General features: G+C 29.8%; 2 protein-coding genes across 4 annotated transcripts; both read left to right on the top strand.

The window, feature by feature from the left end:
* Positions 1-532: 532 nt before the first annotated feature.
* On the top strand, positions 533-4,753 carry LOC106770668 (cysteine-rich receptor-like protein kinase 25). 3 transcript variants are annotated; one of them, XM_014656466.2, is made up of 7 exons: positions 534-1,484; positions 2,641-2,778; positions 2,871-2,992; positions 3,516-3,726; positions 3,838-4,072; positions 4,158-4,311; positions 4,423-4,753. In XM_014656466.2, the coding sequence occupies exons 1-7, from the start codon at positions 689-691 to the stop codon at positions 4,720-4,722; spliced, it is 1,956 nt and encodes a 651-aa protein (XP_014511952.1). In that variant the 5' UTR covers positions 534-688; the 3' UTR covers positions 4,723-4,753. The 3 variants fall into 3 exon arrangements, 2 of the variants coding, with proteins under 2 accessions (XP_022641391.1, XP_014511952.1); XM_022785670.1 differs by having other exon boundaries at positions 533-1,484; positions 3,516-4,072; XR_002669451.1 differs by having other exon boundaries at positions 3,516-4,072; positions 4,253-4,311; positions 4,423-4,455.
* Positions 4,754-8,520: 3,767 nt separating this feature from the next.
* LOC106771841 (putative receptor-like protein kinase At4g00960) lies at positions 8,521-11,930 on the top strand. Its single transcript, XM_014657837.2, has 7 exons — positions 8,521-9,472; positions 10,027-10,170; positions 10,308-10,429; positions 10,503-10,713; positions 10,828-11,065; positions 11,251-11,401; positions 11,509-11,930. Exons 1-7 carry the CDS (start codon positions 8,686-8,688, stop codon positions 11,842-11,844), a joined length of 1,989 nt encoding a protein of 662 aa, XP_014513323.1. The 5' UTR covers positions 8,521-8,685; the 3' UTR covers positions 11,845-11,930.
* The last annotated feature ends 911 nt before the right edge of the window (positions 11,931-12,841 follow it).

Consider the following 12,841-nt stretch of genomic DNA (forward strand, 5'->3'; position numbering starts at 1 on the left):
AAAAGTTTTCGGAAAATTATTTCCGTAATAGGAATGTGGTGATTGTCTTTTAGAAAAAAATTCGAATTTTTTTAATGTGTTTCCAAAAATGAAATCCGGAAGCCATAGCCAAGAAACTTGACTCTTTATATTTTCAACTCCAAGAATATTCCAGTCACCCTTCATTTTCTTTTTCTAATTTCTGCTGTAGCCTCATAGGCCCAACAATCAATCACTATAGCAGGCCCATCTATTTTGACCATTAGTACCACCTAAAATACTGAACACACCTTTCTTTTCCTTTACTTATTCACACCTATTGGTTTTTTAATTTTAATAATCTCTGTCAAACTCAAGCTCAATCTAATTTGTCTATAAAAAGAAATCTTAATATTATGGTTTCACCCGCCAATTGAAAACTAAAACAAACACAGATTACATAGTATTTTAAACACATAAATTAAATCAGTTACAAATTAAACATAAGTTAAATTTAATTATCACATAAATGTGTTATTAATTATCAATATAATGTTATATATGTAGGTTCTTTTTTCAACCAAGATACTTTGCGTACAAGTATTTTATTATCTGAGGAAAAGTCTTTCGATAAATTGACTGATCGAAAGACGAGAAGTATTGTGTACATGAATTATGAACTATTCATTTATCTCTTCTTGCGTTCTCTCTCTCAACAAACACCACGGACATGTGGTTACTCGTCTGCCTTTACTTTTTGGGTTTCTTGTTCAATTTTTCCATAACCGATGCGACTGAAATTCACTACCTGAATCACAGTTGTTCAAGCAACAAAACCTTCGCTCCAAACAGCGCCTACGAATCCAACCTCCGAACCCTCCTTCCGTCCCTATCTTCCCATGCCACCACTGCACAATTCTTCAACACCACTTCGGGTGGTGGAGACGGCAAGGAAACCATTTACGCCTCCTTCATGTGCCGTGGCGATGTCACCAACCACACGTGCCAAGAGTGCATCAGAACTGCAGCCCAAAAAATATCCCAAGTGTGTCCCAACTCCAAAGAAGCCTTAATTTGGTACCACGAATGTTTGGTTCGTTATTCGAACCGTTGTTTTTTCTCCAGCTTGGAGGAGTGGCCAAGGTTCAACTTCATCGATTACAATGTAACGAATTCAACGAACGAGAAGGGAAGCTATGGGTTCTGGTTGTTATCGAAAACGTTGAGTGATGCTGTGGGTGAGGCAGCGAACGCTGGTCCCGCGGGCACCATGAAATTTGCAACAAAAAACGCTACCGTGTTTGGGTCCCAGGAAATTCATACTCTGGTTCAGTGCACGCCAGATCTATCAAGCGAAGATTGCAGTGAGTGTTTGGGTGATATTATGAAAGATATTTCTTTGTGTTGTCTCGGAAGGATCGGTGGAATGGTTCTATATCCCAGCTGTACTTTGATGTTTGGGTCCAGACATTTCTACAGAGACGTTATCGTTGCTTCTAATGCCACACAAGAATCATTAACTTCAGGTAAACTCTCATGCCAAATGTTTCCAGAAACCTATTCTTGAAAAAAAAAAAAAATCTTTATAATTTAAAACTAGTTTACGTATGAGCAAATTTACAGAAATAAAAGAATTATTTTTATTACTTGTTCTAAAAGTTTCCTCTGAATTAAATTTGCATAATTTTCTTCACCGTGCTTTGATAAACAAACCTTCATTTTCGTCCATTAAATACATATCCTGTTTGGTAATGCCACTTCAACTACTGACACCCGTTTTTCTAATATGACATGTTTAATATCTTTGCTTGCGTAAAGGAAAAATATATTTCAACACCCTTTTTTTTACGTGGTTGAACAATTTTAAATTAAAAAAAAGTAACATAATATTTAGTAAATAAATAGAATAGAAAGAATTATTATAATTAAATATTTACATTTTCACTCTACATAAGTTTATTATTTTCTCTCTCTATCTCTTTTTCTTTGGTCCACACACTCCGAAAACGAGGTATATGTTCATCAATGATATTTTAACATCATTTTTTTGACACTATTTTGACACTGCACACGTGTCAAGATGTGATTGGACGATTTTAAATTAAAAAAGTTGAGACAAAGATATATTTGGAAGAGAAAAACTAAAGTTTGTTTTTTAATTTGAAATTGTCCAACCACATTTTGACACGTGTGCAGTGTCAAAATGGTGTCAAAAAATGGTGTTAAAATTTTATTTTCCTTTTTCATTTAAAAATGAAATTTCTCCTAAGTCAATAAAAGAATTATTATACTTACATATTTACTTTTACCTTACTTTTTCACTCTGTCTTTATCTTTATTTCAGTATAACCTCTGAGGATTATTATTTTCTCTCTCGATCTCTATTCTTTTTATCCACACACTCTGAAAACGATGTATATGTTCATCAATCTTTATCCAGGAATAAATTATCTGTGAATCAAGTTATAAACTTCAATTCCTGCATTAAGAACATTAATTTATAATTTCCTTTCACTTTTATCGCATTCACAAAATAAATAAACCAGAAAAAAGTTTAAATTTCTTTTTACGCTAGGGCAAGGTAAACCCTTTTTCTTACTCACTTACAAGACAAGACTGGGGTGACTCCTTTCACAATTTTTAGTTTGCATGAGAATAAGACCTTTAATATTTCGTGTGTAGGAAATAAAATGATTTCAGCTGGAGGAATTGTTACGGTTGTCATCTTTCTTGGCTTCACAATGCTAATCTCTTTTCACTGTTATTTCTTATGGAGAAGAGCAAGAAAGCGCAAGTATAAGGTTCTTTTGAAAGAAAACTGTAAGTATTTTAACAACAATTTTTAATTTCTAACTATTTCCAAGCCTGAAAAAATTGCAAACTTAATTTAACGATTTCCTATACATGTGTAGTTGGTCAAGAAAGTGTCACTATAGAAGGATTACAATTTGATTTGGTCACAATTCAAGCGGCAACAAATAATTTTTCAAATGAAAACAAGATTGGAAAAGGTGGATTTGGAGAAGTTTACAAGGTATAAAAGATATCATAATCTTTTATTTTATATTAAACTTAGTTAAATTTCAAGCACTTAATAAATTTAGGTATTTTAATTGAATTTTTATTAAAAACAAGTTGTTCTATAGAGTATCTTAAATATTTTTTGTTAAGTACTTTAGTATGTGTTTTTTAAGTTAATTAAACTATGAGACTATTACTTTCATCTTTCCATCTCTAACATATCTATGAATATATTAATTTCTCTTTCTAAGAGTAAGTTGACCATTAAGTTAGAAGAAATTATTAAAAAAGGAACAATTTGAGTGATGAGTTAGAGATGATAAGATGGAAATAAAGATCATATCATTTTATTGAAAACAAAAATCAAATAACGGAATACTTTTTAGAAAAAAAAAAGTTAAAAAAAAAATGGACATTCAATATAACAAAAAAAAATTATTAGTAACTAAATTACAAATATATAAGTTTATGAGTTATTTAAATTAATTGAACCATATGATTATATTTCTCACTTTAATAGTGTTGTATCTTTTTAGGGCATCTTATCTTGTGGACTACATATAGCAGTAAAAAGATTATCACAAAGTTCTACACAAGGTTCCATTGAATTTAAGAATGAGGTTTTATTAATAGCCAAACTGCAACACAGAAACCTCGTGGAGCTAATAGGTTTTTGTCTAGAGGCACAAGAAAAGATACTTGTATACAAATTCATGCACAATGGGAGTCTTGATAAATTTCTATTTGGTTTGATGCTTCATCTTACACTCTTGAAATTTAGCATTTCTTTCATACAGTATATGAGGCTTTTAAATATTTGTTTGCCAACTTTCCTCATTCACTTAGTAAACATTGCAGGTCATCAACAAAAAATGTTGAGTTGGTCCCAACGTTTCAAAATTATAGAAGGAATTGCTCGAGGAATTCTTTATCTACATGAACATTCTCGACTTAAAGTTATACATCGTGATATCAAACCTAGTAATATTTTGTTAGATGAAAATATGAATCCTAAAATATCAGATTTCGGTATGGCTAGAATTATGGAAATAGACCAAGATCGTGCAAAGACCAGACGTATAGTTGGAACATAGTAAGTTACAAAATTTCATTTGTATTTCCTTTCACTTTTTTACATGATATATTTTAACTATTTTATATTTTTGTATTCTACACAGTGGTTATATGTCACCAGAATATGCAATGTTTGGACAATTTTCTGAAAAATCAGATGTTTTTAGTTTTGGAGTTATGATTTTAGAGATTATTACAGGAAAAAAGAACACAAGTTCTCGTGAATCACGTTACATGCCAAATGGACTCATGAGCTATGTGAGTATAACAGTTAAATTTTTTGTGTTGGTCATACTTATGAAATCAAATTCACTTAATTTAAATGTTAAGAAATGGTTTCAAATATCATTATTTCATGAATTATTGCAGGTTTGGAGAAAATGGATGGACAAAACACCATTGAGCATATTAGACCCATTGTTGGAAGAAAATTATTCTAGAGTTGAAGTAATTAGGTGTATTCATATTAGTTTATTATGTGTTCAAGAAAATAAAAATATTAGACCTACAATAGCAGATATTGTTTCATATCTCGATGGTCGCCACACGATTGAATTTCCATTTCCACAAGAACCAGCATATTTGTTGTTGGACAAGATGGATACAAAAATAGTCTCAAAACACTATTCTATTAATGAGATGTCCGTCAGTACATTTTATGCTCGATAATAAGTTAATTCAACATTTTGATAACATTTTTACTTATGTTTCTAATGTTGAATATGCTTTTAAGTGACCTATATCTTACTAACTAAAAGTTTTGTTTATATCCTAACTTAATTCATTCACTTCTTTCTATATGATTCTTCTAATAACATGTGGACTTACTTTTAATAGTGAAATACAAATTTAGATATAGCTATAAAATATGATTGATTTGAATTGTTAATATTAACTCACTAAAATAGTTAGTTTAAATTTTTATTATGTGGATTTAGTGACAAGTAATTGATATACTTTGATTATACAAATTGTTTAACACTTTATCAAAAACTTTTATCACCTAATAATTCACATTGTAGTTAGTCATTATGTAAGTAGTCTTAAATCATGCATTTATTAGTTATTTGTGACAAGATTTACGAAGTTGGTGATAACTATTTCATATATATACATAACATTATCTAAGAAAATATATTTATAATTAGTAAAAAGAAAGCAACTATTCAACTTGTAATATCTAAAACTTGCTGTGTATCTTAAAAAAAATTATAATTGTTCATAGTGAATTGTTATTGTACATAGATTATAGTTCATTAATATTCTACGTGAATTTATTTAAATGGTTGCATGTTCTATTCTTTCCTATGTTATGTTTATTCTTATTTTCTAAGTCTGAGTTGGTATTTATTTATGCTAATGTTATCCTATTGATCCTTTGTTAAAATTCACTTTATTTTTCACTTAAAATAAATAATATGTTAATTGGGATGGTAACGGGGATAGTATGTTAATTAGGATGGTAATGAGACAAATTAAGTGCATATTTGACTATGTCATATCTTCCTTTAAACTAAAAAATCATCTCTGTGAGATTTTTTTTATTCTCTATCTATATTGAAGAATGTGTACATATACTTTTGTTCCAATTATTATATAAATAATTCTTATTTGATTAAAAATTAGAATTTTTTTATACATACTATGTCAATATTTTACATGTTTGTAATTTATTATTATATATTATAAAAATATATATCTGTACAATATTAAGAGTTATACATCAAAATAAAATACTCTATATATTTATTATCTCCTAAGAATATTAATATAGATTTTACACAATCAATCTACAACATATCTTTTAACAATTTCTCTTACCATTTTTATTGGAAGCCTATGTTTGGATTTACAATCATAAGACTCAAATATCATTTTATCATACATTAATTCATATTCCACTTTTAATGATCAATAAAAAGTTACTTTAGGAAGTAATTAGCAGTTAAGTATTTCCTATAAAAATATTGGTAAAATCATAATTACTATTTTCTTTTTTGAGAATGTTAATTATTTATCAATCATAAAAGAGATATATACTCACTACCTATCATTGACATAATAAATAAGTATTAAATAGTCTCAAGTTTATCCATGAATATCCTAATCCAAAACACTATTTTGAATTATCCAACAAAAACTTTCTTAGACCTTATCATAGTCTCTTCCTTTCATCTCAAAATGTACCAAATTGCTACTTCCCAAAAATATTTCACATAAATTTGATCTCAAGGCATTCGAACCAAACATAAATTTTTTTTATAGACATACTTTTAAACATTTTTAAGAATCACAAAATCTCACAACTATCAAGAAATATTATTTTCCTTGAATAATAATTTATACATCATCCAACAAGTATATATATTATAAAAATAATAATAAAACATAGAGATAATTTTCTTTATTCAAGTTCACTAAATACAAAAATATAAATTTTTATTTGTCTTTTACAATTTTATCTTTAAAAAACATTTCAAATAAAAAAAATATATTTAAATTGTCACATATTTTGATTCTAGATAATGTAAGACTATTGAATATAATACGAACAAATATAATTATTTTAAAACATATATTAAATAATATCCTTAATTTTTGTAGACATTCTCGTATAACTAATTAAACATAAATTGATTGATATGTTAAAAAAAATATAATTTGTGGCCCCTTATTAAAAACTAACTAAAAATACATTGATTAACATATTATAAAAATATAATTTATGGTCTCTACCATGTAACATCGTTATTGAAAACTTACTCTCAACTTTAATTCAACGAAAGAAATCTTTTGTTTATTATTATTATTTTTTAATTTAGACTTAATTATCATACATAATAATATGTATTACTTCAAAATAATAAATTTTCAAATTTTAAGGTTGAGTTACTTAGATAAATAACTACAAGATTTTTTAAGCAAAAGTTTTAAAATTATATTACTTAAAAAATATAATTGAAATATTTTTTTAAGTAATTTTTAAATATTGCATAATATCTATTAAGAATTTTATTTTAAGGTTTACAGTTGAGTCAAATAAAATATTATACAAAAAATATATTTAACATCAATTTTAGAACCATTATTGAATAGAACATAGTTTAAATTAAGATTTTTAATATTGGTTTAGTAATTAAAGTTAAAAGAGATAGCCTTTTTTTTAAAAAAAATACCTATTTACAAATTTATATTTTTTTCTTTTACACTGAAATAAAAATAAGTAACATAAGTAACATGCGAATAAAATGCAGTAATAAATAATTATTATAATAATCTTATAGATAATCCACCACAACAACCACAATCATAATTTTTCCTTCTTATCTTTTGCTCTACAACAAAATTAATATTTAATTACATGGTTATACATATGAAAACGAAGCAGTGAACAATAATTAAGAGTATAATGTAGTCTTTATACAATTAATGTGATCTCTACCAAACACATTATATTCATTCATAACATTAAAGAAAAAAAAAACATGAATAAACAATCACTTATACATTAGTATAAACATAAGATATTACTGAAGCAACTATTTTAGAATAAATATACTTAAACAACATTTTTTTTACAACATTAAAATCAATCAACAATCAATAATAATCATAAACACCATTATGAAGTGATTTTGGACCAATCACAAAATGACACATAGATAATATTCAAATGTTATAAAAAAAATATTGTTTAAGTATCATTATCCAATATTTTATTACTTACCTTTCTACTGTTTTGTTAATTTTTTCGTCATTATTGACATCACCCCGTGGTTCAATGATTTGACTAAATAATAATATATGAGAATGCTTTGGTTAGGTCACGTCAATTACTACAGGCAAAATGGCACATAGTGAAGTTGGCTTCTACTATCACGTGCCCGTGCTCACTCTACCACCAACAATAATTCACAATGCCATTACACGCACCAGGGGAATATAACTTTTTAAAAATTTACTAAATAGATAATTTTAAACAAGTTATAAATAAAGATAAATCAGAAAATTTTAACGAGTCTTTTTTTATATAATTTCAACAAAAATTAAATTAAAATTGTAATATTATCTTAATACATCTTTTAAAATATATTGACTTCAAGTAGTGAGATATTAACATGATTCTATTTTATAAATGTTTTGTATCACTCTAACATAATTTATTGCAAGTGAAAAATTGTGTCAAATGATCCAATTTGCCTATATCTATGATTATTTTTTAATTATCTATTTTGATAAGTTTTTTAAGAAAAAAGTAGTTTGGTGAAAAACCCTCAAATGCCACATTCCATAAACTATCGACAGACAGAACAGAAGGGAGGAGAATGCATTCGCTACGTTTCTAAAACAGTGAGATTAAAGCGATTGGATTTTTCAAATTTCTTAACTTTCTTAAGAGATGAAGAACCAGTTGTCACCTCTTATAAAAACTATAATCTATTTACAATCATTTATATATTATTGAAGTAGTTTTAAATACAAAATACGTGATATTTTACTTTGTTGACAAACCTCAATCCAATTCATAGACCGCGGCCGTTTCTGACTTCTCTCCCTTCACGCGCATCTGCATGATGCATCACTCGTTTCTTCGTCTCAGTCAGTGCAGAAATTTTGCAGCACAAGAGAATCATGATTACCAAGTCCAAAAATAGTCTAAAACTGTTCCTTTTTTGCACCCTTGTGCTCACCGTTACAGAAACATCTGCTTCGGTCTTCAACAACGTTAGCTGCTCCATTAATCACACTTTCACTCCAAACAACACCTTCAACGCCAACCTCAACACCCTTCTCTCCCACCTTTCCTCCAATGTCACCAACAACTTTAGATTCTTCAACACAACATCTGGGAAGGGTTCGGACACCGTCTATGGCCTCTACATGTGCCGTGGTGACGTGCCGTTTGCTCTATGCAGAGAGTGTGTGGGTTTCGCGACCCTAACCATAGCCTCGTCGTGTCCGACATCGAAAGAGGCTGTGATTTGGTACAACGAGTGTTTGTTGCGCTACTCTTACAGGTTCTTCTTCTCTAAAATGGACGAGTGGCCAAGGCACCAGGTCAACATCCCATTGGGGGATCCTGTCGTTTTGCACAGTAATGGATTCTACACTGCTTTAGGATCCATTTTCGATGAACTTCCAAATCAAGCAGCACTGGCTCTCAGAGGGTCCAACCCTTATGCTGTTAAGCAAGAAAACGCTTCTGCGAGTGTGACCCTGTATGGCCTCGCTCAGTGCACACCGGACTTGGCTGCTGGAGATTGCAAACGGTGTATCGCCGATGCGGCGGCGGAATTCGCCGTGTCTTGTTGCGGAGGGAGCATAGGGGCAAGTGTTCTGTTTCCCAGTTGCATTGTTAGGTATGAAACGTATCCGTTTTATCAGCATTCGGGAACCTCCGCGCCAACAACGATTAAGGGTAAGTTTGTTTTCTTTGGTTTCTCGAATGAAAATGTTGGATTCTTTGGTTTACAGGATAGCAGAGAGAGAAAGGTTTATCAAAGTTTTAATTTGCGACCAATCACGGTTTTGAAAATACAATTGGCCAATCAGATTGTAAATATTGTATTCACGATCATCCAAATATTTTGAGGTTGGTAATAAGTTGGAAAGAATAAGAGAACAGAGAAAGCAAAAGATTTTGATTGGAGAAGGAAAAATACTTTCTTTATTTGACTTCTAATAGAACAACCAGAAATTTTCAGTAATCTCATTCTTATATATATAAAAAAAAAAAGACGAGATTAACTAATTCTTGAACTCAGATAACTCTTCATAAATTGCTTTCTGCAAGAGATAAGATTTGTCTGATGACAGTAAGCACGAATATTCAACTGTGGCTTCATATAATTAGCATACTTGTCGAATATGTGCAGTATTGAGCTTGATCATTAGTTGATTAATTTTGTACAAAAGAAAACGCTGAAATGGTGTTGATGGTGTGTGGTTTGTCAATATGACACGTTTTGACAGGTTCAGGAAATATTCGCACTGAAGTGATTGCGATAGCCGTTGTCATGGTTGTCGTTTTGGTAATCATTTTTTTCTTTGGCTACTACGGTTTCAACCGCATAAAAGCGAGAAAGAAAAGCAAGGCCAGTGACGACAGAGAAAACTGTAATATCAACGAACCTGCTATATCTTCAATATTTGAGCTTAGTAGAAAAGCCTAAAGTTTTTTTTTTTTCTTTTATATTTATTACATGTACTCGGTTTGAGTATTTCCAATAACTGCTCTGTGAATTGTAATGCAGTTGGAGTAGAAATCAGTGTCTTGGAGTCCTTGGAATTTGATTTTGCTACAATTGAAGCAGCGACAAACAAGTTTTCTGAAGACCGCAGGATCGGCAAAGGGGGTTACGGAGAAGTCTACAAGGTAACATAAATGCGATGATGAATGTGTCATTTATATTGTTTTCTTGTTCTATTCTAACGGCATGTAATCACAGGGAATCCTTCCTAACGGAGAAGAAGTAGCTGTAAAGAGATTGTCAACAAATTCTAAGCAGGGAGCAGAGGAATTCAAGAATGAAGTGTTGTTAATAGCGAAACTTCAACACAAAAATTTGGTGAGGTTAATAGGATTTTGCCAAGAAGACAGAGAGAAAATACTTATCTATGAATATGTTCCTAACAAAAGCCTTGATCACTTTCTATTTGGTAAGACTTTTCAGTATTTGTTTCTGCTCTGAGTTTTACATTGCAATTTTAATCGAATGTGAAATAAAAATTGATTTATACTTTTGTAATGTATTTGACTAATGGTATTTATAGATCGCGCAAGACAGAGAATATTAACTTGGTCAGAGCGGTATAAAATCATTAAAGGAATTGCAAGAGGAATTCTTTATCTTCATGAAGACTCTCGTCTGAAGATTATACATCGTGATATCAAACCAAGCAATGTTCTATTGGACAATGACTTCAATCCAAAAATCTCTGATTTTGGCATGGCAAGGATGGTAGATACAAACCAGATTCAAGGATGTACGAACAGAGTTGTGGGTACATAGTGAGTTGCAAACCCTTAAATTTTTCAAAAGTAAATTTTTTATTTATGTAATTCGTTTATTTATCATCATAAAATAATTGTGATAATTTCTGAATACTCTCACGTCCCTTATAAATCTTCACTCATGGTTAGTCTGGTTGTGTATAATCTCCATGCTGATTGTTTTCTGCATTCTTCCTTTTCAGCGGTTACATGCCTCCTGAGTATGCCATGCATGGACACTTTTCTGAAAAGTCTGATGTATTCAGTTTTGGAGTAATGATTCTTGAGATTATCAGTGGAAAGAAGAATTCTTGTTCTTATGAATCATCTCGTGTTGATGATCTCTTGAGTTATGTGAGTATTCAATTCTTGTTTCTTCTTATTCCCTGCTGTTCTTTGAACCATAAAGAAAGTTTAAGCAAGTAATAATAGGAAAATTTTGAATGGGCAATTAATTTCAGGCATGGAACACTTGGAGGGATGTATCACCATTTCAATTGTTGGATCCGAGTGTTCTTGTAGAATCTTACAGTCGAAACGAAGTTGAGAAGTGTATGCAGATTGGTTTATTGTGTGTGCAAGAAAATCCTGATGACAGACCAATAATAGGAACCATCGTTTCATATCTTAGCAACCCTTCGGTTGAAATGCCATTCCCTTTAGAGCCAGCTTTTTTCATGCAAGGCAGAGTAAGAAGACATTCAGCTGAACATCAATCATCTTCAGGTTACTCCATCAATCATTCTTTCTCCACCTCTGTAAATAACATGTCCACCACCGTATTCTTCCCTAGATAGATATATCTAATTAAACTCATTGCATATTTCAGATAAGTTTTTATATTTTGCTTATTTATTTAAGATCAACAATGAAAGATTATTAAGAGGGTATTGCAACATAAGTTAAAATTTTAACTTGTAACAGTAGGCAATTTGCATTCTGTACTTATCAGTTGAAAAAGCTTTCTAAAGTTACCATTTATCAGTTCATGAAAGGAACTATTGAAACTAATCTGAGGCGACATTGAAGGTTTTAAATGGAAAGTAATGATGATTAGTTATTGACAATGATTACAGAATTGATGGACACGAGAGAAACAGGAAAACGTGGTTAGCTTGAAGCATATTAGGATGAATTAAGATGAAGAAATTCCAACTTAGGCCCCACAGATTTAAAGAAGCCACTTATTTCAAGGTCCACGAGTATCATTGAGTATTACGTGAGAGAATGAAATTAGGGATGAACAGTAGGCATGTGTGGAGATCTGGAAGAATAGAAATAAATACATTTGAAAAGAAAAATAGCTGACAATAATTTTGTTTGAATTAAGAGAGTTAAGATAAAAATTTATAATAATCAATGAATGACGGAATGGATTTAATGGATTAAAAAATATTTTATTTAATAAAAATAGAAGATTATTGTTAGTTATATTTATTATTATTATATTTAATTTATTATTATTATTATTATATTATCATTTATATTATTCATTATTATTGTATATAATTTTTTTATTGTGTATGTTATTAATATTATTATTAATTTATTTTTTATTATTATTTAATTTACTATATTTTATTTGACTTTAATCAGTTAAATTTATATATTAAATAATTATGAAATTGGTTTATAATATAAATTATTATAAAAGTAAAAAAAGAAAATCAACTTTCCCCTCAATTCATGTAAGAAGGGAAAACAAAACTGCTATATTATAGCTTGTGCAAATTTCTAATTATGATAAAAAGTGCACTTGGAGAGATTGGCTCCATCTGCTCATAATTCCTATAG

The sequence above is a fragment of the Vigna radiata genome, chromosome 8, assembly GCF_000741045.1.
Source record: "Vigna radiata var. radiata cultivar VC1973A chromosome 8, Vradiata_ver6, whole genome shotgun sequence".
Taxonomy (NCBI): Eukaryota; Viridiplantae; Streptophyta; class Magnoliopsida; order Fabales; family Fabaceae; genus Vigna; species Vigna radiata.